Source organism: Catharus ustulatus, chromosome 1, assembly GCF_009819885.2.
Source record: "Catharus ustulatus isolate bCatUst1 chromosome 1, bCatUst1.pri.v2, whole genome shotgun sequence".
Classification (NCBI taxonomy): Eukaryota; Metazoa; Chordata; class Aves; order Passeriformes; family Turdidae; genus Catharus; species Catharus ustulatus.
The window spans coordinates 126040237-126065200 of record NC_046221.1 but is presented as its reverse complement, the minus strand read 5'-3'; the positions used below and the strand labels follow the sequence as shown (position 1 = coordinate 126065200).

The 24964-nt window shown below is 35.7% G+C and overlaps 1 protein-coding gene across 5 annotated transcripts in view; it reads right to left on the bottom strand.

Moving 5' to 3' along the window:
- Nucleotides 1-24964, bottom strand: part of C1H8orf34 (chromosome 1 C8orf34 homolog) — a 158063-nt gene that overhangs the window by 48763 nt on the left and 84336 nt on the right. For all 5 annotated transcript variants that reach the window (XM_033055012.2, XM_033055029.2, XM_033055046.2 and 2 more), the window contains one exon: nt 7208-7343. In XM_033055012.2, the coding sequence (XP_032910903.1) occupies nt 7208-7343 (136 nt within the window). The remainder of the gene's footprint in view (nt 1-7207; nt 7344-24964) is intronic.

The following is a 24964-nucleotide window of genomic DNA, read 5'->3' as shown; positions in this document are numbered from 1 at the left end:
AGTCAGAGAGATCATATGAAATACATGACAGGAGAGAAAAAAAAATATGTGCAGGTAATCGAAAGTTTTGATAAGATCTGAAGACTTCCTCAAAGACTGTACATGAACCCTAATCAAAGAATTTTTCCACCAACATTCATTCTGCACCAACCACCTTAGTTTGGAAGCACTTTTTTTCCCTTGGTACTTTGAAGTAATTTGTTCCCAGGTTTCAGCAAAATTAACAAAACAGAAATTTCTGCCAGAAACTGAGTCACTAAGCTGGCCTAACCACTACTGGGCAGACATACAAAGACTATTCTTCATGCAAATACATGTACCAAACCACATATATACCTGTGCCCATTCCTCAGTATTACCTCACAGTGTACAGAGTCAAATAAGGGATTATATGGAGCACTTGAGAAGTTATTCTTTCTGACACATCTGTATATTATTGATTAATAATATTAGAGTCTATAAAGAAAAACAGGGAGTTATTTTATATTCACTGGGATCAGGTTTTGTTCTAATTCCATCACCTCTTAACACTGCAGTTAAAGGGATGATTATAGCTCATGGAAACATACCAGCACCCCCTCTAAGTTAGCATCTGTAGAGTTCCTTCACAGAGAAGTTTTGATAATTCATGTAACAGCGAAGGAATATTTGCACATGCAGAATTCTTCCTGCTAGAATTCAATGCAGACACAGCCTTTTATTATGTCACCCAGGTAGCACACACTGTTACACATGGTCAGGACAAGGGGAAGACAGTCCATGGAGTTGCAATGTCGTTTAGTCCTGCATGCATTTTCAAGGTATTACTCCCTTTGAGGTGACTGATGTCGAAATGCTCAGTTTGGGAAAGAAATCTTACAGTCTGACTTGTACAGCAGCAGTCTGCTGAAAACAGAGCAAAAGCATCTACCTTGATGGCTTAGTCTAATTTGGCAGAAAAATAAACCTAGACCTAGTGCCAAAAAAATGCACCAGTAGCAAAACTTACATCCTTTCTTCTTCCAGGACCTGATGCATCTATAGAGGATGCCAGAGGTTGTCCCTTTTTCACCCTACCCAATCAGCCTCTATTGCAATGTTGCATGGTGCAGTACCTTTCCATCCCCAGTTCTAGAGTTATTTTGGGATTACATGCCTGGACAAGGTAGGAAAGCCTATCTCATTTCAAAACACAAGTCAGCCTTACTAACGGGAACACACTGACCATAAGAGCAGACTGGTCATAAACAATAAGGAAGGGAACTTGTGCAGAGAGAAAGTTGAGGAAGCTCAGTAGGCTTCCTTTCACTTCTTAAGGAAATCTTCCAGGGGTCCATCACCATTGTCTGTTTTTTAAATGTAGCCTTTAATCAGTATTTATGATCTTCCTCATAGGGTTAACTAATTTCATTAATTTTTTTTATTGTCTGAAGTTTCAAGAGTGTTGTCTGGGGACAGTGCATACAGTAAAATAGCTTTTTAACAGCAGTTTTTTCCCTCTTTAGTCATCAGCTTTTCTGCTTTTGATAGTTAAACTAGATTCACTAGTCAAGCTTCAGACTATTTTCTTCACAGGTCATTGTCAAACTTTCCACCAAATGCTTCTTTATGACTTCAAGTCTCATTAATATTGTCAGACCTTTGTGTTACTGAGATAAAGCACTTCCATGCAAACTCCAAGATTATAAAATGATTGAAGATAGATTAACACCATAGAACTCCCCAGACAACCAAATAATTCCTGTTCTTTACTAGAGATATACGATGGCCAATTCAAACCACAGTTCCACAGTTTCCACCACTAATCTGAAGTTTATGTCAAATTATAGCTGGCTCACTCATTTCTTTTGTCTCCTCCCCTGTAGCTTTCCTGGCTGTCAAGGCTCTATGTCATGAAGATCTGCTCAAATTCCAGGGACGTATTGCAGAGAACTAATATGTGATTCTAAATTTCACATAGCACCACATAGTTTATATGATTATATCTCAGGTATGCATGGATGTAGTGGAGACTGAACTGTAGAAAACCAAACTTTAAAAAATCCAAATTGTTAAAGAAAAAGTAACTGATAAATAAACAAGCTAACTCGCAGACTGTTTGAAGTACAAGACATCTTAAAGGAGTAAAAGTCGCCAGTAATGAGCAGGGTAAGGTTTCACAGGCAAGGCAAACTGGTATGAGAGTTTCTGAGCAGTTTCTTCAAACCAGAAATATCCAAAAATGCCTATAATGGCAGCATGCACAGAGCACCTCATTTATTCTACATTAACAGCTCAAAGATACAAGTTACTACACTTGAACTGTACTCCACATGCCAAGGATGAGAGTAAGAAAAGCTCTATTTTAATTTTTTAATGTATAGACATTCTTTGTTTATAACCTAAATATTTGATTCCTGTGATAAGGCCTTACTACACTGTCCTTTTGCTTTAGCTGATCTTAAAATATTAACTAAAATATTGCATCTCAAACCTACATTTGTATGCGACTAGTGTTCCTTCCCAACATTCTTGTTCAGAAGCCTTCAAGCTTGTGGCACAGTATGTTTTCTATAATCCCATTTCTTTTTTAATCACATGCAACCCCTTTTTTGTATTCTATTGATGTTAAAAAGAATGAATGCAGCCCTTGCGCTATTAAAAACAAAAAGCTTCTTACTTTCAGGAATGCATTGGCAAGACTCCACAAGAACAAGATTTAACTTTTGAGCATGGCAGTGGGCATACAAGGCTAATGGGTGGTCTTTAAAAAAAGAAAAAAAGAAAACTAAAACCCCCAGTAATTCATTCAATAGTACATTAATATTATCTTTTACCTTATGGTTGATTAAATTCTTGCAAAATGCTCTATGTGCAAGTCACAATACACATGAGAAATATGGAAGTGTTGTTTGGCTTTTACAAATTATCATTTAAATAACTATTTAACCCATACAAGTTTTGCTAATGTGTGAGGATGTCTTAGGATTCACTGGCCAAACCTGAAATTCATTTGTGAGAACGGATTCACAAAAAAATGTTACAGAATGAGTTCAGTCTATTTTATAAGTCAGTCAGACCAGTTGTGCCCTTAGACAAAGAAGGAATTATTATAACAATTTTGCTCAAATAATCTATATCCAGATCTGTTTTACTAGAAGTATCCTTGCTAATTTTTCAGGCTAAATAGAAAAAAGCAAACCTTCCAAATACAGGGGGTTTTCTGTAGCCTTTCTTCTGTATCTATAAACCTTGTTTTGTTCCACCTTGTGAATGATGTCACCCCTTTATTTAGATGACTTAATATGCTACTTAACTTGCCCTGTAGTCCAAGAGCAGCTATGGGAATAACATTGTTCTGTTAGCTACTTCCCCATTTGAAAAACCTCTTAAAGCTGTTATCCATCTGCATTTCACCCATCGTGTGTGAAACATCTATACAGAAAACAGTAAGCTCTCTGTTTCTTACAGTTATATGCCAGACTACAAACCAATTTATAGTCCAGTAGAATTAACCCTTCCTTTAATTTCTCATCTCCCTCTGGGGACTTTTTTGCAAAGGTTTTTTGGGGTCTTGGCTGTTTTGGGTTTTTTTTTTAAATCATAAGCTGTAAAACCAATTTGGTGAGACAGTTGGAAAGAGCACCCATTTTTATTTCCTGGATGTTTGGGTAGAGAACTTTACTTTTTTAAAAAATTACTGACCTGGTCTGTGATAACTACCTACCTGTTTATTATTTCAAGATGATGGGTGAAAGTATCATGATTGAAGGTTAAATATCAGTTTCTAAAAAGTTACAAGTTTGCGAGTTTTATTCTAGTTCAGATTATGTCAATTCTGAGTCTGATTTCTTATGATACATGAATTCATACTTTTGTCTAAGAGACTTAGGGTAAGTGAGAATATTTTCCCAAATGCAGTGCCTCAACACCATTGCAGGTTTCCTCCACATTATAAACTGGATTTAGCTTGCCTTGTAACAAAATTGGTTTTTATCTCTAACTACAATCACTTCCATTTGGCATTCGTTTTTTGTGGTACAAAGGGAAGGAGTTAAACTGGCACTAAATGAAATCTGATCACAAGCATCTCAGCATGGAGGAAAACCAGTGGTTTAGTCCATTCTTCTCACAAGTCACTGTGCTCTCATTGTAAGAAACTCCAGAAACCACAGAACTATGAGACATACAGATGCACCCTACTGCAGATGGTTTAACACGGCATACAAAATGAAACCCGCACTCAGGCTAAGGTAACCTCCACAGAGCCATAAGACCTGTTCACTCTAATTCTCAAATAATGAGTGAGCACTAATGATCTATGGCAAGAAAATGCAATCCTAGAATCAGGATTATTCAAAACTTACACACTACTTTAATGAAGAAATAGGGTGGAACTTCAACAAGAGTGTTTGTCCTTTCCAGGTGAGATACAAAATATTAAGCCAAATTAATAAAAATTAATTAATTTGTTCTTCAGTTGTTTAAATCAATCTCTGTCAGAAAAGCTCCAATATACCCAAGAAAGTGGGAAAACTTCTGAAGGACATGTCATAGAAAGTAATTTGAGTGGGGAATAACGACAGCCAAGCTATTCATAAAAATACAGCAAGGTTGAAAGAAATCAATTATGCAAATGCCTGAGTAAAATTCAACTTTTTGCCTGAGCCAAGACACATATTCCTTAATATTTGGAACTTTGCCAATTAAATTTCAAGTAAAAAGTTGTATTTCTCCTAATGGCAGTCAAAATACCTTCAGCAAACCTAATCTGGTAATCTGACTTGACAAACCCTATTATCTATTCAACACCACTGTCATTAATAGTTCGATTCATTTCAAATCACCTTGTACAACTGAAAAATGAGCAACATTAAGAGGAAAGATACCTGCTTAATTGTAAGCAAAAGCATGCATAACAACTTATACTGACTTATTTTTAAATTGTATTCAAGCATGTCTACAATCAAATCAGATAGTACTTATATATACACGAGACTACTTAGAAAATGGAATATGAAAATGTAAAAATTTAATTTCTAAAACAAATTAATACACTAATAGGTATTTGGTGCTTCCATTAAATATTAGCCTTTGTCATAAAAATGGAAACACTGACAAACTAAGTCAGTGAGATGATCTAAATACCCAGAGTCTAATTTTATAGCACAGTATTTTCAGTGGCTATATCATTGACTAAGAGAAAATCTAACTGCTCTTGAAACCAAACAGGAAAAAAACTGTCTTCATTACTTTGAAGCCACTTGTTTCATGCAATTGTCTGTACCCACTAGTTCAGTTGCTGCAAGAAGGCTCCAGACTAAACCACTGTGAAGGAACTGAAGAGAGAGCTAATTGCACTAATAAAACTGTCTTGAAGAGAGCAAAGGTGTCCTCAGTAAGAAGGAAGGAATGCTCCAAAAGAATGGATAGACTTTATCACCTTGAAGAAAAAATGCTACTTTCCTCACTTCTGAATATAACAAAAATACCCATTTGTCTCTTTTGATTCTCTTGCTCCTGATGAGATGGTGTAATTTTTAATTCATCCAAAGTTTAAAGAAACTGCTAAAATGCAACAAGAGTGAAAAGAATCGCAATCATGAAGGTATCACCCAGATGCCTTAAATACAGTAGGGTAATTATTGAAGGTGCACAGGCAAAATAAAGCATTCTCTGATAAGTGAAGTGACAGAAGGGATTTTGAGATCTTTCTCTCCCAGCTCATATTTTAAAGGGCAGAATCGTTTATTACATGCAGTTAAAGAACAATACCAATAGCCAAGGTTGCTAGGTTTGGCTCAAGATCTGAGCCCTTTGTTCCTTGGTGTGCAGGATTGAGAGAATATATAGGATCTTGGCACCTGCTGTTAGCAGCTACTTAAGGGAATTCAAAACTTAATTAACATTCATAGTAATCCATAAAAGATGTTATATAAGTTCTGAACTTCAGAATTTAGAGAACTTAAGGTTTCTATATTCCTTACCTCTCTACTTGTCAATCCATGGGCAATGCATGCCAGGTGACAAAACGTGCCACAGACTCATGTAGGTAGTTGTTTGGAAACATTTTACAACATAAGCAATTTGTTTGTATGAACTGGGGAGAATCCCATGACTGGCATGTTTGCTCTTTTCTCAAAGCATAAGGCCACACTGCTGACAAGTAAAACTCTAGAATTACAAGGCCATCCAGTCACTGCTGCTATGACAGTACTGTGAGCTGAAGTTCCCTGAGGCCCCACAACCCTGCTAGAGATGCTATTGCACAAGTGATTCAGTCTGCCTGTGGTTGTGCTTCCAAAGCATCTGAAAATGTCTTGAAGGCCCTCTGTCTACATAAGTGCTTTAGAAAAGTAGTAATTTATAAGCGAAATGGGGAAAAAAGTAGAAAAAAGTAGGGTGGCATATGGCCAAACTTTTGACTTAATTTCACCACAGGTTGCTTTTTATTTACAAGCAGCTAATCCGCTCTCAAGCTACACAATAGAGCAGCCATTGGCAAAGGCAGGCAGATAAAATTGGCATGGTTCTATATTGTTCTTGTTAATCTGAACCATTAACAGAAGGGTGAGAAGGCTAGTTTTGTCATTTAAACAGGCTTAAATCCCTTCTCCAAATGAGCTTTTGTCTACAGAGAAGAATTCATCCAGGAAATTTAAGGGGTTTCTGTTAGTGTTGCATTCTCGAGTTGACTAAGCTACAGGAATACTAACCTGTTTATTTGGTCTTCATACTGTAAATGCAAAAATTATTGCCAGCTGTCAAAACCAAAAGGGGTTCAACCTGAATAAATTATTTCACAGAGGTGAAACATGATGAGATTATAAAGTGCTAAGAAGCAACTATTTGAAATCCTGAACTGCACCTGTGCAACTAAATCTCCATTTATACAGGTGCTTTTCAAATTGGATTTGAACCCTTAAATTCCCTGATTCATCCCCTGAAAAACCACAGAAGCTCAAATAACTAATGAAATTCAGAGACAGAAGGGCTTTAAATAGTTTCAAGCTGTGAAGTAAGGCCTAAGACTAACTTTGTTATTTGATTCACTGTTATGTGACATATCAAGCATAAACATAAGTTGCACAATTCAAATACCAGAGATCATAGGGTAACCAGTAGCTAAGTAATTTTTTTTTTTTCAGCACAGGAGAGGTCATCACCTGGCCCATAAGCACAATACACAGCCAAATATCTGGGGAAAAAATGTATTGGTTAGTATGATCTGGTTTTGTTTTGATTTTACCTGGCACATCTTGCACATATATTCAATGTGACCTTTGCTTGAGGCTCAGCCGTATGAGCACTTCGAGTTTGATTGAATTTGCTCCCAGAAGACACCACACTCGTTACTCCTTCCATTCTGAGATCATCAAGATCCTCTGCAACAAGACAGAACAATGGGATGAACACATGATTAAATTTTGCAGCAATAAAGGAGCCTCACCTGTAGAACGGAACTGCTCAAAAATTGGTAAGAAAACAGTTACTTGCGTCCTAATAGGAAAAGACATTTGAGAGTATTTTTATTTTTATATATTCTCACCCTCTTATAATGGATTCCTAAAAAAATAGTCAGTATAATTTCCACATCAATCCACGCATATCTTTTAAATCTTTATTTATCTGGTTCATTTCTAAAAAACTTGTCATCAAGAGATGCTGTCCAATAGCTCTATTTGACACCGGACATATTGGAGACAAAAATAATTTTTTGCATGTATGCTCCTTCTCTGTGGTTTTTTTTCACCATCTATTCACTTAGCAATGAAAAAATATTGCTAAAATAAAAGTGTTCTGCTAAACTGTGAAAATGTGAAATGAATATATATATCACACTGAAAGGGACTATAACATGCATACTTTAATCTACCATATTTCCGTAATATGGGCAACTCATAATAAAAACTGACCTTTCAACTACTGTAAAATCATTCACATTTTGAAGGGAGACAGCAGAGGATCTCAGAGAATTTTTTTCCCAAGATGACACTGGAATAGTGTAGCTCAGATGGTCTGTAAATGAATTCTCTTGGTTTACAGTCTGGCCATTCTTTAGAGATTAATCTCTGCATCTTTTGGTAACAAAAAACACAAAATATTTTTTTGCTAACACAAGTTCTCTATGCCTCATCTATCTATAAAGCCCAATTTTTAGTTGTTTATAACTTGATTACACTCTAGTTGAAATGTAAACAAGCAAAACACTGGCTAGCTTCTACTAAATGATCATATACAGACCATGTCACCATTTCATGTACTGACTGATGCCTGTGGTTTATGGAACACAGTAGGTCATCATTGGATTAAAATGTCTTTCAGCTATTGTATACGCATGTATTTTCATATATTTACATTTACAAAAGAAACCTAATGTTAAAAGATCTGAATTAAGCAGGAAGTACAAAAATATTTTAAATCCCAATACGAGATGAAGAAAAGTCACAGAGAACTTACAAATCAGATGAGGCACAAAGCATTTTAAATTCTAATAAATTCAATCAGAATTTAAAATACACAAGTAGTCAATATAGACACAGTAGAGAACCAAGCTGCTTTTCATACACAAAAGAATGAGATACAACCCCCCAAATCTTTACCTGAAAATTCTTCTGATTGTCCTTTATAGTTCATAGACCCTACTCTTACCACTGTGCTTCAAACTCAGGGCAATGTGGTCAGATAGTCGAGATTATGTCTTTATAACAATACTCTTTTGGGGAGACATGGATTTTAATAAGCAACAGTCAATAACAGCTAGGCTAAACTCACATGAAAATTTTGTGACCAAAGTCCTTGAACTACACTCTCTTCTCTGAAATGTTTTAGTTTACTGTTTAAGAAAACTTTCCTCCTCCCCACCCCCCAGCCACTTTGCCTTGATATAAACTGACAAGTGTACTGAAGTTTCTGGCATCATTTTATACCATTTCAACACCTTTTGCTTTAAATTTCATGTATGGTTAATATACAAACTAATTCAAAGGACCTGGAAGGTTATATGCTAGAGAGCTATGAAATCAATCATCTATGAGTCATTTCAGAAAAGGTATTACATATTTGGAACACATTATGCATTAAAATAAATACAGTTTAATTGTGCTTTAAAGAGGTGTGAAAAGTTCCATATTTTTTAACAGATGTAAACCACTGGATGAATTACAGGTTAAAAGAAACTGAAGCATATGCCTCAGGTTTTTCTCCCTCTAAGCAGATGTGATTTCTTTAAATAAGGTTTTCAACCGTTCTCTGCTTGATTAACTTTTGGCACTCTGACGACTAAGTGTTTTGACAAAGCAATGATACACGATGCCCTTCCTGACACCTTTTATATTTGAATTTGGATATCAAACCCACGCTTTTTGTCATTTCTAGTCAACTACCAGCCTTTTCCTCTCAAAAGAAAATTAAGTGAAACTTTGTGCAAGAAATGTGGATTCAAGAGCTGCCTGTAGTTGGAGCCAACAGAGAAGTAGGCAGAATAATATGCAGTATTGATTTATTGTCACATGTTGTGAGAATGGCAGCATTAATGTGCATACAAAATGCAGATTTAAGATACCAAAAACTGACATAATATACAACTGCTATTTTTCTCAAGGAATTTTAGTTGATCTAATTCAACATTGGATGGAATTTGTCCATGACAAACTACAAAAAGCTGTTAATAATACAACTACACTGGGAAGTGTAACTCCATCGACCAAATCCAAAGAATAACTGCAGCATTTGATTTAATTTGATCACTGCATCTCTGCATTGGCATGGAATGATTTCAGTTTCTTCTGTATATCTCAGATTTACAGTGCAGATATTGAGCATTTTCTCAGTAAAGCAACCGGGCTTTGAGAAGCTGCTTGTTTTGCAAAACCCATAACTTTGGACGGGAATTTTTGAGTTTGTAAGCAAGTTTATAAGACATCTTCCAGATCAATCCCATTCAATAAAACCTAGCAGCAATAAAACAATAAATCATACAGAAATGTTACTACTAAGGCTCTGAGTGTATGTGTATGTATATTGTTCAATAGTTCATGTGTGCCTTGCAGAAAAAATATTTGATCATGAGTAAGAAAGTTATTAAAATAAATACATTCAATGAATGAAACAGTGCTTTTTAAGAGTAAAAAAAGAGTTCCAAAGGTTCAGATGCTTCTATTGGAAAGAACCAGTCTTAGCAAAATAGGATTTTATTTGAGAGTCAATTCAGTTACAGGGTCTGGACACAGAATCCTTTCTCTTTCTTTGTATTTTCTGCTAGACCAACTAGAGATGATACAGCTGAGTGGCTCCGTGATTTTATTGAGCAGCAATGAGGTAATTCACAGAGAAAAGAGAAAGAAAAGCCAAGTCAGTGACTGTTCGTGCCATGAAAGACAAGAATACAGCGAAACTTCTCAAATCCTTATAAAATTATCTATCTCTGTATAGTAATAGGCTGGAAGCTCACATAAATGTTACAATCTCATTTATGTTAATAAAAGTCTGTTATTTTAATACATGATGGTTCACTGTATTTCTCTAATTTAATATTCACAGTCTGCTATTCTCTAAAAAGGGTATGTGAAGACCTAGCTTCAGTCCTATAGAAATTTCCATTAAATAGGTTCTGTGTGTTAAAAAACTACATGCGAACCAAGCAAAAAGAACTTTACATTTTCCTCAAATCAGCAGTTTACCAAAATGAATTCACACAGCTGCAATCTTTATGCTTTGCCACAACAACAATACACAAAAATACTTGAAAGTGAGATAAAGATCACAAATGTAATATAGTATAGCATAGAACCAGATGTTTTCTAGATTAATAATAATGCTGTGATTTTTTTAATTGAAAACTTTCACAAAAAATGGCAGTGGAAAAAAGTTACCTATTTTAAGTAAACAAGCCCAATAACAAGGTCATGTTTTAAACAGGACATTGTTCACAATTATTTACTTCCTTTCTTTTTTGGGAGGAAGGGATGGGGAGAGAGGAAGGGGCACTCACTAGGACCAAGTATTCTGGAAACTGTGCAAGATTGCTTGTTGTCTTGGGATGACAGGGTGTGGAATCATCTTACAAACAATTACAAGACTTACTTTAAGAACAGAGACCTTCTTATGCAAAACTCCCATAAAATACAGTGAAAGCTTAGTTGCACAGAAGGCTCGCATAATCCGATCATATGTTGCATTGTTTTATATGATACAGTCACTTTTGCCTCCTTCCTCCAATAAAAAATGCAGTAATTTTGCAGGAGTACTTCAAGAAGGTTCAAAACTGGAAAAAGTCTATGACAGTTCAGTTTGTTTGTTCAGTCCAATACTAAGAAAAGCATTAAATATTTTCACGTGAGAGTAAAAATTCAGATAATGAATTCTGATTTATGTTGTTGCATGCCAGGAGGCAATTCTGGTGCACCAGTAAAATAATGCCTCTTTCTTTGAAGCAATTAATTTCTCAAGGTAGTGTTCTTACACTGTGGCAGACATTGATGTATGCCTTCTATATAGCATTGATTTGTCAAGGCCTGTTTGCTGAAGCACAGGCTCTTAATATGCTCTACTAATGTCATTTGAAAACAAACAAACACCCTCCCCCACACCAACCAAAAAAATCCCCCAAAATACAAACAACAACACACCAAAGAAACAATGCAAAAAGCCCAAATCAACAAAATATGTCTGCTGATAGAAGTTCTGCTTGTGGAATCTAAACTACTTTATATGCCGTATTTTTATGTGTCTTATTATGTTAACCAATTCTCTTTGGTTTAGAAAAATTATCTTCCCAAATATCAAGAGATTCCAATAAAATGTCCACTATAATAATTCCTACAGAAATATTGGGGCAACTAGGAATTCGGCTTCCAGACAAGGAGGAATCATTAACTTCAAATATCTGATGTTCCACTCCTGAAAAGGGTGTTTTAAATACTTGTTTCAATAGATGCAAAATTGGAGTTATGTTCTGCAGTACACTAATTACAAGACATCTCATTTTTTTTCTTCAGTGCCATGGAGCAGACAATGCTGCTAGTCTGGTACATATGTTCTAATATCTTTTATCATAAACATCTTCAAATAGCAGAATTTTGCCTGGTTCTGACCCATGCCACAGACTTCTGATAAAAGTATCATCCTAAATAAATACATCAATAGACTTTCACTCCTTAGGTGTATCTAAGATTTTTGAACACAATGTTCTGAAGACATCTTACTTAAAAAGCATCTCAAGTTGACAAGAAATTCCCTAAACATTTGTGCTTTCACTGATGGATGCACAGAAATCCAATTGAAACATGATGCTGTTGAGTCCTAGAGTTTGCACATCTACCTCTACCTGTATCAGCTGTCAGAGCCAATCCTGCAGAATCTCACTCCATAGTCTAAAAACCACAAAACCAATGTGGGAGCAGGGAAAGCAGCATTGTTTCAAGTACTGAAATATAAAATGAATCATTGGTTCAAGTTCTCACTTCTAATCACAAGAGAGAGAGGACTCTTTCTTCAGTTTCTCCCTCTATTTTTCCCCAGCTGTGACAGGAATTAATGTAGGAGGTAGCCTTTTCTGATGAAGATGTTTTAGTTTCATTAAAGAACACTTCAGTATCTTAGAAAACTACATGAAGCACTGGCCCACAGGGCTCCTGCTTTTTCTCCCTTTTTCTACAAGGTGGGATATTTATGACTGAAAACAAATAACTTGCAGGCAAGACTGATGGAACACTGACTTAGAAGATGAGAGCATCTCTAAGATGCAGTGCAGGAACTTCAGAGCACATTATGGTCTCATTTTACTTACATGAGAAAGTCCATAACCACAGCTGAAAAGAATTGGCATTGTGCCCTCTTATCATTCCCCTCCCGGTAATCCAAGGATCTAATATCACCAAATAATCACTGTTCACTCACTAGTTCAGCAACAATACCTGACTAAATAGCTATTGTTGCTCCTTACCAGTAGGGATTTCAAACTCATTGGTCTAAGCTATCAACTAAGCAGTTTCATTCAGTGCTAATGAATTATTTCAAAAACTTTATTTTTACATTAATGGGAATCTAGTAATTTTTTGGAGCATTTTAATTTCTTCTACATTTCCAATAAAAAAAATTTAGAATATTTCACTTGCTACATCACATTCTACAATGCATTGCTGCAATTGCTTTAACTGTACACCAGAATTTCAAATAATACAGATTTTCAAAAAGGTTATAATGAGATAATACACAAAACCACCCAAAATTCTGGACTTCAGAAGGCATTTAAAGGTGTCTTTTAATGTTTTCCCTTGGTAATTTTTTTCACTTTAGCTTTAAGTAAAGCAACTTTTAAAATTAAAAGCAAATTTTGATCAGTATTTCTAATTAGCTCCAATTCTGATGTCACTCATTCCTGCAATTTATGTGTAATTTGGGCCACAGTTCAACTTTGCATTATTAAAGAAAACCACCAAAAAAACCCCCTTTTCCATAATAATAGAAAAAGCCATGTTTAAATCCCTAAGGTTTTCCTCAATCATAACAACAATATCAAAGCATTAGAAAATAATGTATATTTAAAAGGTTTCAGTTTGTGATTTTTATTTTTTAACAAAGGAAAGAGAGCCATAATATTTTGAACTGCACTTGGTTAATGTAGTTCAGATGTGCCTTACAATAGATATCTGCAGTACTGGATTTCACATTATATTATTGCTTACATTTTTCTTTATTAAGTCTATTTTGAATTAAACTGATAATCTGCATGTTGTTTATATGAAGTTTTACAACAATGAGCTAAAATGAATAATTCATTCATTCAGTATTCCTCACAAAACATAGAGCAACTACAGTGCATTTTCATCCAATCAGAGAAAATATTATCCTGTTTAGCATTTTATGAATCAATTTTTGCCACCTTCATATTCCTTTGCAGCCACATAAGTTACTCTACCAGTAATCCACCTTGGCTGGAATAATCCTAGCTAGGTTGTCGAGAGGCTAGTGGAAATTCATACACCTTTTATTAAAATGAAAGTTGAGGCAAAGCATAAAAATTGCAAATAATCTTACACCAAACATTTTCAGTAGCGCTGCACCTTCCAAGAGTTGTTTTGGTTTTTTTAAACTGTTAGTCCAAATATTTCTGGAGTGTCAATATGTATATTCTCTTTCATAAACCTACACACATCAAGAATTCCTACAAAGCAAATATCTCTATTGCTTCAATTTATTTTTTTAAATTAAAATTATTAAATTGAAAATATAGTCAAATATTTTACTTTCTCTTCAGAGAATATTCTTCATGAAAGAGAATCATAATAAGTAAGAAGCAAGATGCTTATAACAGCTTAAATTTTCTATTGATAAACTAGCACATCCTCTCTTTTAGAAAAAGTGCCTTTCAGTCAGGCACTATTGCACCTATTGTGTTAGAAAAGTTCCTGTTAATTTAGGGACTCATATATGACGATCTCAGACTGGATAGTTTGGACAGGCAGGAAGAAAGCAAAGAAATCTCTAAACTCTCTTTGTGCACAGGCACATTTACCAACAGATATTTCATATATTGTATGTGAAAGTTCCTAGCAAGTTCTAGGTGCATTAGAGTCCTGATTGTAACACGTAAGTAATTCTGTGAAAATCACCAAAGCTCTTAGCTAAAAAAACTAGAAGAAACATACTGTGGGTCTTTTCTATAGCTCTTCAACTTCTGCCCGGCTGCAAAGGAACAACTGCCCTCCTTGTTACTTCTGCTAACTGTGAATGCAAGATGAGAACGAGTATAGCACGGCATCCAACGACCGAGGTTCTACCATTCCTTCCAGCCCCATTCCTCCATCAGCTTGCATCAACTCTGCTTTGTCCTGAGACAAGACCATCTGTTTTGTATCACTATCCCTATTTTGGCCAGACACTGGGACATCTGGAAGACTGCACTGTCTACACTCTGAGAAGCAGACACTGAGCTGGATACCATCAGCATACCAATGGCATCACAGCTGACAGTACATGCTCTTCCTCACTCATTGATTAAATTCATACCACTGACATCTTTCCAAAGAGGGTAGAAAAAAATATAACATTTTTTTCTACCCAGTTGAGTCAGGCAGATAAACCAGCAGGTATGTCAAAACCATTCCACATATCCAATAGATAAATCATGTAATAAAGTTTCAAATATACCACATTGTTTTCCAATTTTTTTTTTTTAATAAAGAGAAGTAAATGCTTTCTAAAGAAAGTTTAGGTTACTGAAAAACATTTGCAGTTGGATATGTTGTATAGGTGTTGTTTATTCTGCCTGATTGCTTTGCGTAACCTATGAGTTCAGTGCACTGCTGGGTTATGTTTGCTCAGGCTTTTGGTTTGGAAAGTACAAAATTAGGTTTTAGGTTTTGCTGCAATGCTTGTGCAAGCATTCTGCAACACAAGACAAAGACCTGGCTGAAATGGAAAATGGTCTACTGGTACACATAATACATTTGGTTGCTACACTTTCATTGAATATTGCATGACAAGTTATTGCCTAAAAATAAATCAGGCATTACAGCATTTTAGGTCACGCTATATTAGTTCAAGCCTAGTATCTAGTATCATAGAGAAACATTTTCTTTTCTTCAATGCTACATTATCTTCTGGATACGAATGACATATTTCTCCAGAATACCTCATTTCAGAAGATTAAAACCATTTTCAAAATGAATCAGAAAATTTTACCTGACCATTTTGCTTCTAAAGGCACACTAACATTAATCATGACACCACTGAACTCAAGGGGAATTTTCCACGACTCCACAGACTGAAAATTTATCTAAAGTATTTCAAGTGTCTCCCTTTTCAGTTTTAGCTCCTTAATATGAGAGCTGTGAAACTCAGGTAGATCTTGAGACATCTTTAACTTTGGAGTCCAGAGCAGTGGAACAGCATGTGAACCACATCTCTTGGCAGTCACTGTATGTCCTTTCCTTGTGGAGGATAAAAAAGGCAGGCTAACCATTCTATCTACACCATCACTGACTAAGAGGGAGTCAGAGACTCTAGACTTGAAAGCCAATTCAACATCAGATATGTTCCTCTAAGAGTTGTGAAAAAACAAGGCTGAAGGAAACACAAAACATTATGAAGCACAATCATCATGTGCTGGATGGAGGCAGTAGAAGAGAGTACATTGTATCATAGAAGATAAATTACAAATTTATTATATTTTCCTTCTCAAAAAGAACCATCTGTACTAATTTCTGAGACTGCAGGCAGTTTGATTGATAGAAAACCTAAAAATGAAATAAAGACAAAGTCACAGTACAAACTATATCAACAGGAAGAAGAGAGAAAATAAAGAAAAACCTTAACAGCAGAAAAGGTCTATTTCAAGCCAAAAGGAAAGAGGTAGCACTGCACCAAGAAGAAAGCTAGGTCAACACAAATAGGCCAAATAATTCATGGTTTTCGATCTTCAGGCACACTAGCAAACCTCACTAGCCCTGAAATACTGTTAGCTCAAATGGTTGATGAATGAGGTCAAACTCCAAAGTGCTAACCTGCAATCACTAAGGATGCAGTTCTGTATTCCAATAGCTTGTTCCAGTGGTGAAAAGCACAGTATTCCTGTGCTCTTACCCCTTTCTACCATTCCCAGTGATAACAGTGGTTGGTTTTTCCCTGAATCTGGAACAAATGCAATGAAAAGTACTATATTTTTGATGGAATCTCCTGCATGTGTGTTGGCAGAATTGCAGAACTGCCCAGCACACTGAGCAATACAAGCATTAAGATCCATCTAAAGGAAACAACAGAAGCCTACAGCTCTGCCTGAAGGAATAGAGGAGGAAGCAGGATCACCTTCTCCAACAAAAACAAGCTTTCATTTTCAGTTAGGCTCAGCCCTTCTCCCAGAGCCAGAACCTTAAGGGGTAAAAGCATCTGGTATTTAAATAACACTAACAAGTCAGAATATTAACATGTTTATCAAAGCATCAGTAATAAAAGAAAACAAGATATCATTTTTACATTAACAGACTGATACCCCATCTGCAACTCACCACTGCTGCTTTAATGACTTTAAAATTTAGTGTAATTTTGCTTCTTGCTTCTCTCAGGAAATTCTTCAAAATTGAGCTTCTATGAGAATATTCACGTCTTCTGAAATGCATTCCTAATATACTACCACCATTCTATGTGTTACCACATTAAAGATATGACTTTTGATTTTTGAAAAAAAAAGTATTATACATGGCAAGTATGTAATCATTGCCTTTTATTTTTTTCTTATTTAACTGAGCAATGTAAAACTGATAAAATCTAATATGATTGAACTTGGAAATAAGCTTGAACATGAGAAGCAGGCTAAAATCAGGCTTGTTATCAACAAAGTGTCTTACCTTCTTATCACCTTTTCCTCATCTGTTTTAAAATTCCTGAAATATGGTAATGTGCATAAATTAAATTATATTTGATATTTATGATGCAGTTTTTTAAGTGAATGTAGACTTAATGGATAAGTCTTACTATTTTGAAAATTAACACAAATTAGAAAGGTGATCCACAGGCTCAAAGAAATTTTCAAAACTTCAAATTCAACACCCCTTAAATTTCTCAGAACACAAGAAGTAGTTTGTAACATCTGACAGTGCTTCAGCATATCCACAGAAACACTTTCCTCAGCTCCCAAGTGACCTTAGCAATTATCTATGCACAATCAAAATTCCTTCTCAGATGAGCACTTCAAAACAGTCTGGTTAAGAAGTTTAAGAAGCTCAGAACCATTTCAAAAGGCTGACACAACTTCCCAACATAACAGTGAAAGTCCCCCATATGATTAATGTTCTATTTCTTATGGAGCATTTCTCTATGTGAAGACTCAGTATGATGTGAATTCTTGATACTGTTGCTCATTTACGGACTATAAAATATGGCTAATATAAAGAAATCAAACCCATATAAATCCAAATAAATTCTAAACAGCAGGCTATCAGAAAGACAATTCCCAAGTCACGTATGGTATAACTACAATATTTATAGAATTTGGAAGTTTTAACACAGGATTTTAGGTTTCTTAAGCAAATATATTATTTAAGCCATTTCACCAATACTTTTGAACACATAAACAGAAAATCAATATTCAAAGACAAAAAAAAATAGCGACTGCTCTGTGAGACCTTAACAATGTTTTGCCCTGGTAAGCAGACATACATTTAGAAGAAATTTCACCCAAAAAAGAATTGTTTTTATCAAAAAAACAATGATAAATTCAGCTTAATTATTTGTGACTGACACAACCCAGTTGCTATCCATTTCCTGAAAACCATCAGGAAAACAAGTTTCTCTCAGAAATATTCAAATATGTCAAAAGCTTTCTCTATCCCTCTGAGGACCTCTAAGGATCCAAGCATGAAAACCATTTCATCCCCCACATGGATACATTTCCCCACACAGCCCAATAGAGAAATAGGTCTGGAAACTATTGTCAGACACCTTGACAAGTCTTCTCTATCCCCAACATTACTTAGAGTATTTCTGTAGTTAGGTGATAGTGATTGAATAATTAAATCTGTGACATTCTGAGGAATTGTCTCTCCAGAGACATTAACTCATATTTACTTTTAGCCATTTATACTCTAAGAAATTGACTGAGAGTCTGAAACAGGAATTAAATTATACATAAAGTTCCTTTGTATACACAAAAATGACAATGATTCACGCAGTTTCTGAATATTCTAAATAAAAATAGATTAATTTGTATGTCAAGAAAAAGCATTTTCCCTGTGATGTGCCAAAGTAATCTTTTAGAGATGGGGCAGGTGAGCAAGAAGAAACAATTCCATCAAAGCAAGCATTAATTAGAAGTGACTAGTCTTTACACGTAGGGGAGAAATGAGGACTTTGGTTCACAGTTCAACGATTGAAGAAGGAAATAAATATTTAGTCACTTTGTAGTATAACAGGGAACAATCACAGTGAATGGCAATACCTCTGTAAGGTATATGTATAACATGCACCCATGTGTCCATGAAACCAGCTGATTTGCCTTCAGGTGCTCTGAAATCTGCATGCAACAGGAGGTATATTTCTAAATGAAAACTGTAAAACATGTACATGGCAAGTATGGCTTATCTTCTCAATCTCAAAGCTTCATAATTTCAGTTTAGTTAGGCAAAAGATTACATATGAGGATAAAATTAGTTAGCTTTCATTTGCATTTCACATAAACTGTACACAATGATTTGTAATAATTATTTAAAACAATAAATGCATTTTTTACATAGTAGAAATATCACTTTTTCTAGCCTACAATGCTTTAATTGTCTGAACAAACTTGAAGCTGAAATTACTCATCAAAAGAAACTTGACGGAAGACTAAGAAAGGATTACATGCAACATTACTTTCATACTTCAATGTCAGCATTTATAGACTCAAAAATAAGAAAATGCTAAATTCAATAATATTTAAAAGCTCTGCAATATTGTAGGGATGTTTCAGACAAACAGAAGGTGTACTCTTATGTTAAAAAGGACAAATATGTGACTATCACTTGTTTTATTATGAATTATGACTTTAAGAGTAATGTTGTTCTTTTATAGTTTCATTTATACCACCTTTTCAAGTTCTTATTCTCATCATATTGAAAATGAAACAATCTCCTTGTAACTTCTGGTTTTAATAAAATAAAGGGAGAAATGTTTTTGAAGACTCAATTGGATTTGTCTCTCTTTGCATCTGGTTAAAAATCAAAACTGACAAATCCTATTATTTGCATATTTCTTTATATTTAATTATTCCCAGGACTGTAAAGTTTCTCTGAAGAGAATTAAAAACAATGAAACAACTATAATTATTTTCATTTCTATTTTATTCCTTCATTATTGGATACTTCAAAGATATAACATTTATTTACAGAGAAGAAATTTGGGCCACATCAATATAAGCTAGAAAACAGTAAGCCAATAAATGAAACCTTTGTGTTCAAAACTCCTTCTGTCACAAAGGCACACTGTGATCTCTACTGTTTAGTCCCAGAATGTACAAACTTTATGCATTTAACATCACATACATACACACAAAACCTATTAAATTTTAATTTCTTTTTCAGATACTCAATATCTCAATGCTTTGCTAACCATTTCCATCCTCATTTTATTTCTTCCAAAGAGGATTCATCAACTTTCTTACCATGACCACACTCCTTCACAGCTAAACCTTGGCTTCATATGCATTGGTGGCTAAATTCATATTTTATTGCAGTGGAGCCAGCACTTAACTTTTCTAAGAGTGCTCCCTGTACCACTTATAGCTCAAAGACCTCAGTGACTACAGGAGCAGTTTCGCAATCAGTTTAAGCTAAACAAAGTCTGTGCTGCCACTGGAAGAGTCAGATCTGCTTGTCCCACATGTCAGCTGACTAATTTGTCCATCCTTAGGCCAGCAGCCATGCCTGTGTGGCCCACAAGGAGCAGGGTCAAGCAGCTCATCTCTCTGAAGGTCATCTCTTTCTTGCTGCATTGATTATGAGCTCAGCTCAGACTCACTCAGCACTATCTTCTTGGATGGTTTTTGCTCAGACATGTACCCTCTAAACCAGCAATCAGAAAAGCTGAATTTAAAATACACCTTAATATTTGTTTTCAACACAGTGTCTGTGATATAAAAATAGTTAAAAAGAATAATGTCTTGTTATTTAAGTTAAAATAGAAGATACCATTGGGAAGCATCTTTATAGTAAACAGCAATACTAAGTCATCTTAAAATATAATTTTTATTTTCCTTGGAATACAAAACTGAAATCCTACAGCCCACAATTTGAGGAAATATTTGGTATCTATTAGAAATTAATTCAAGGATTTACTTTTAATTTAGGGTTTTAATTTAATTTTTAAATTTTACTTTAACAGCTCTTGTTTTGCATGTAGTTTATGCAAAAATATTTTATGTATTATCTTGAGATCCCTGCAGTAGCAAAATACAGAGAAACATACAGAAATTGTCAAAACTTTCACAACTCCAAAGCAAAAGGTTAGAAGAAAAATGTGCTTCAGAAATTAATATTTAGATTAAACCAATACTCCTGACTGCAGGGGGGAAAAAAAAGTGAAATAAGGAAAGGACCCCAAATAATGAATTATTTACAACAGCCTCCAATATCTACTTTTATATTTTACAACTCCACTGACGGGATTCCAATTCTCTAATATCAAAAATAACTTGGATCCTTGTATTTAAATCTAGCCTATTTCCTCTTACTTGCCTCATCTCTGCCCTCAGTCATGCTTTTTTTAAAATAGACTTGTTACTTAGTGTATTCTTACTGTACTTGTCTCTCCCTCACCCTTCTAGTCCTCCCTAATTCTGCACAGGATCTGGTAGCTATTTATTATAACTGATGACAGCCTTCAGTTGAAATCTTCCTTTATGTTATTTTTTATTTATTTTCCAGCATTCCCATTTCTTTGATGTTATGAAGTGATAATTACCCCAACTTATCTTTTCGATACAGTAATTTAACGATTATAAGCCGCACCAATTATAAGCCGCACTTCCGGGTGTCATCAACTTTTCATTTTTTGTCTATATATAAGCTGCACCTGATTATAAGCCGCATGTTACAATACACAGTGTGATCACCATCTGTTGAGGGTGGGGGCAGTGATCTTTATCTCCACGGCAGATATTCTGCTAATGGGCCATCCATTGAAACCAGGTGGGGTATTGTTCTTTATCTTTTCACAACCCATCCTTCCTCCAGCGAGTCATTTTCTGCTAATGGCCCATTGAGTCCCACTGTGTGACTGATAAAATTACTGCATCCCATTGGAAGTTGCTCCAGCCAGGGGGAAGAGCCTAACATTTCTTACCAAGATAAAAACAGAGGTTTTGGGACACTAAGGGAGCCCCTTTCTCCACTGGACTCCAGAGGGAAACTGGATTTCTCCACATCACCACTGGACCTCCAGAGGGAAACTGCACCTTCTACAGGGCCACTTCTTCAACTGAGCCACATCTGTCACTGCAGGAGGATGCAGCCACCATTTAATGGGACTGCTACCAACACCCTGCCTGACGGGGTGTCAGGTTGTACTCTGACTTTGTCAGGGTTTGGAGTTTGTTTCTTTGTAGTACTGTATTTCTATTTTAATTTCCCTAGTAAAGAACTGTTACTCCTAATTCCCATATCTTTGCCTGAAAGCCCCTTGATTTCAAAATTACAATAATTTGGAGGGAGGGGGTTTACATTCTGCATTTCAAAGAGAGGCTCCTGTGTTTCTCAGCAGACACCTGTCCTCCAAACTAAAACAGCAACCTTTTGTTCTTTGTCCATATATAAGCCGCACCTGATTATAAGCTGCACTTTGGGTTTGGACCAAAATTTTCGTCAAAATGGTGCAGCTTATAATCATCAAATTACTGTAATTGTTCTTTTTGTGAATTTCTTATCTCCTGAATACTTTTTGTCTCCACAGACTTCCAGTCTGTCACCTGTCTTGAGGCATAGCCTTCACTACGTTTTGCCCTTCTTCGTAATTGATACACTAATAATCAAAATGTCCTAGATATAAAGCTACTGCCAGTATATTCACATACAAAGAATGATGACTTTATGACTGCTGGGTCATTGAAGAAAATGCAAGAACAGGCATTGGGAGCAGCACTACTTTTGATGTCAGCAGGTGCAGTGCAATTACTACAGTGAATTTACAAACCCAAAATATTGTGTATCATGGTGACCCTGTGAACCACAGCAAAAGCTAATGAGACTCTTGGTCTGCTCAAAATGGCTCACACTTACAAAAGATGGTAGTGGTAGTGGTATCTGACTTGAAGTGTTTGAAACTATTCTTTTTTTTTCAGGGCAGTCACGACTTTTACTGCAGTACTCCTAATTTTACGTGATGGAAGTTGTATCCTGTAATTTCTTAAGACAACAGTCAAAGTAGACAAATGGAACACTTGCAATTTCAGGTGGGCTGAAGACTTGCGTTGAAGTGTAGTTGTTTACTTCTTTGTTGTCAATCTCACTCTCCTCTAATTTTTATCAAGGCTTTTAAAATTTCATTTTCAGTTCTGAAAATATCAGAGGAGTTCCCCTTCTCAAAACCCACATTCATTCCTTTTGTACTTAGCTATAAATTACCTTCTACTTCACTCTGTTCTTTCTTCTCCATGTTTATTTTTCCTCTTTGCTCTTGTTTTATTTTAGCAATTACAACCAGCATTCCATTCCCATTTAATTTTATAAAATAAAACACTCTCAGAAGTTGTTCACATACAATACACTATAAAAAGAATGTCAAGCCAAGCAATAGCTTTTTAGTTTAAGTTTAATATCCTGTTTTCAAGTAAGAACAGGTAACTTAACAAGTAAGTTTGCATTCTGCCATGTTATTCACTGCTTTGCATATTATTTGCTGCTTGCAGAACTTGCAATTGCATTTATCATCTCAATTTTAAATTCAGGCTTACACTTGGTATCATGTTGAATGGTAAAAGCACACACCTTGTAAAATACAATAAAATTAAAATTCAGCCTGGCAGGGAAATTAAAATACATAACGTAGGGTTAGTTACTCTGTAAGGTGCAAAACTAACGAATCTTGAATTCTCAGGGATCTATGTTACATCTCAATAATTCCTTCATGCTAATATCATCCGCTTCTCTCCATATTTCTTAGAGTATCCTCTCCCTCGTAATCATGCCCACCGTTCTTTTCCTCTCCTTCATTTACTCAAACAGCTTGTCCCAAAATGCTTCAGCAAGTCAGCAGATGCTTTGTTTGTTTCAGAGCCATAATAGTGATCAATCTGCAGTGGTACCTTGAAGCTTCAGGATGGTACTAATGAGATTGTCTTCTAGCCAGATACCAACTTCCATGGAACTGGAAGAAATTTCCTGTCCGTTTCCATTGAAATTTTACAGTAGATTTAAAAGGGCTAGAACTCAGAGTTGCACACCTTACAAAATCATCTAAGTCCACACAAAAACAGCCTCACTGGAAAACAGGGGCTGAAAATTTACCAGGTGAAAAACTAAGTACAGGGGATATTATCAGGTTACATCATGCTAAAATCACTTGTGTTACTGTGAACATTTTCCCCACTGAAATAAACCTAAGGTAAAGCAAACGTTTCTCTTTTTATCAGCTTTCAGTAATTAGTAGCAGGTTTTAGTCCTTGAAATTTTGAATACATGAAGTCTCTGGCAGACTTGCCCTGCTGAAGTTGCTACCAGAGAAACCATCTTTCCCCCCTCTGCCACAGTGCTGCTCTCCTAGGCAGAAGCATCTTTCCTTAACGCACTGGGCTGAAAACAACAGTGATTCACAAGCTGATTTACAAGCAGATCAGATGGCTCTGCCTTGAGGGCTTCCATATCTATTAAAGGCGCAGGGTGAGGCAGATGGCTGAGGGTGGCAACAACTCCAGCCAACAGGCTCCTGTGGCAAGTCTGTCAGAAGCCAGACGAACCCATTAATACTCACAAATTATTTTGTGTGCCCTTTCTCATTCCTTCTCTAAACTCCTATCTATAAAACTCTTCAACTTCTGTCTGTCTTCAGTCATTTCCCTCTCATTTTCCATTGTCCTTCCCTTCTCCTACACCTGCTCTGGGATGAGGGTGTCTCGAACAGAAAGGCTTTATACCAAACTGGGATGGGGATAACTCACTGGATACAAACAGGAACAACTGAAAGACACTTGAAAGCAGGATATCCAGTGCAGACAATGTTATTATTTTGACCTAACAGCATGGGTCAAAGGTATCTGGCTCCTTTTCTGTTCACAGCTGTTGTGGACCTGCAAACATACCATCACAACCATTCATTTTAATTTAGCTGTCTGAAGAATGTAGAAAGAATGATTTGTCCTACTGCTAATCTGTTCATGGGATATTTCTCAACAAAAAAAGACATCTGATATAACAGTGTTAATTTTTAGAAGAATTTTCACTTGTTTTTGGCCCAGACCATCTTGGCTATTTTAGAGTAATGTTATAAATATCACTGCTCTTATCACCTACTTCCCATTAAACAATAACATTCTAATAGA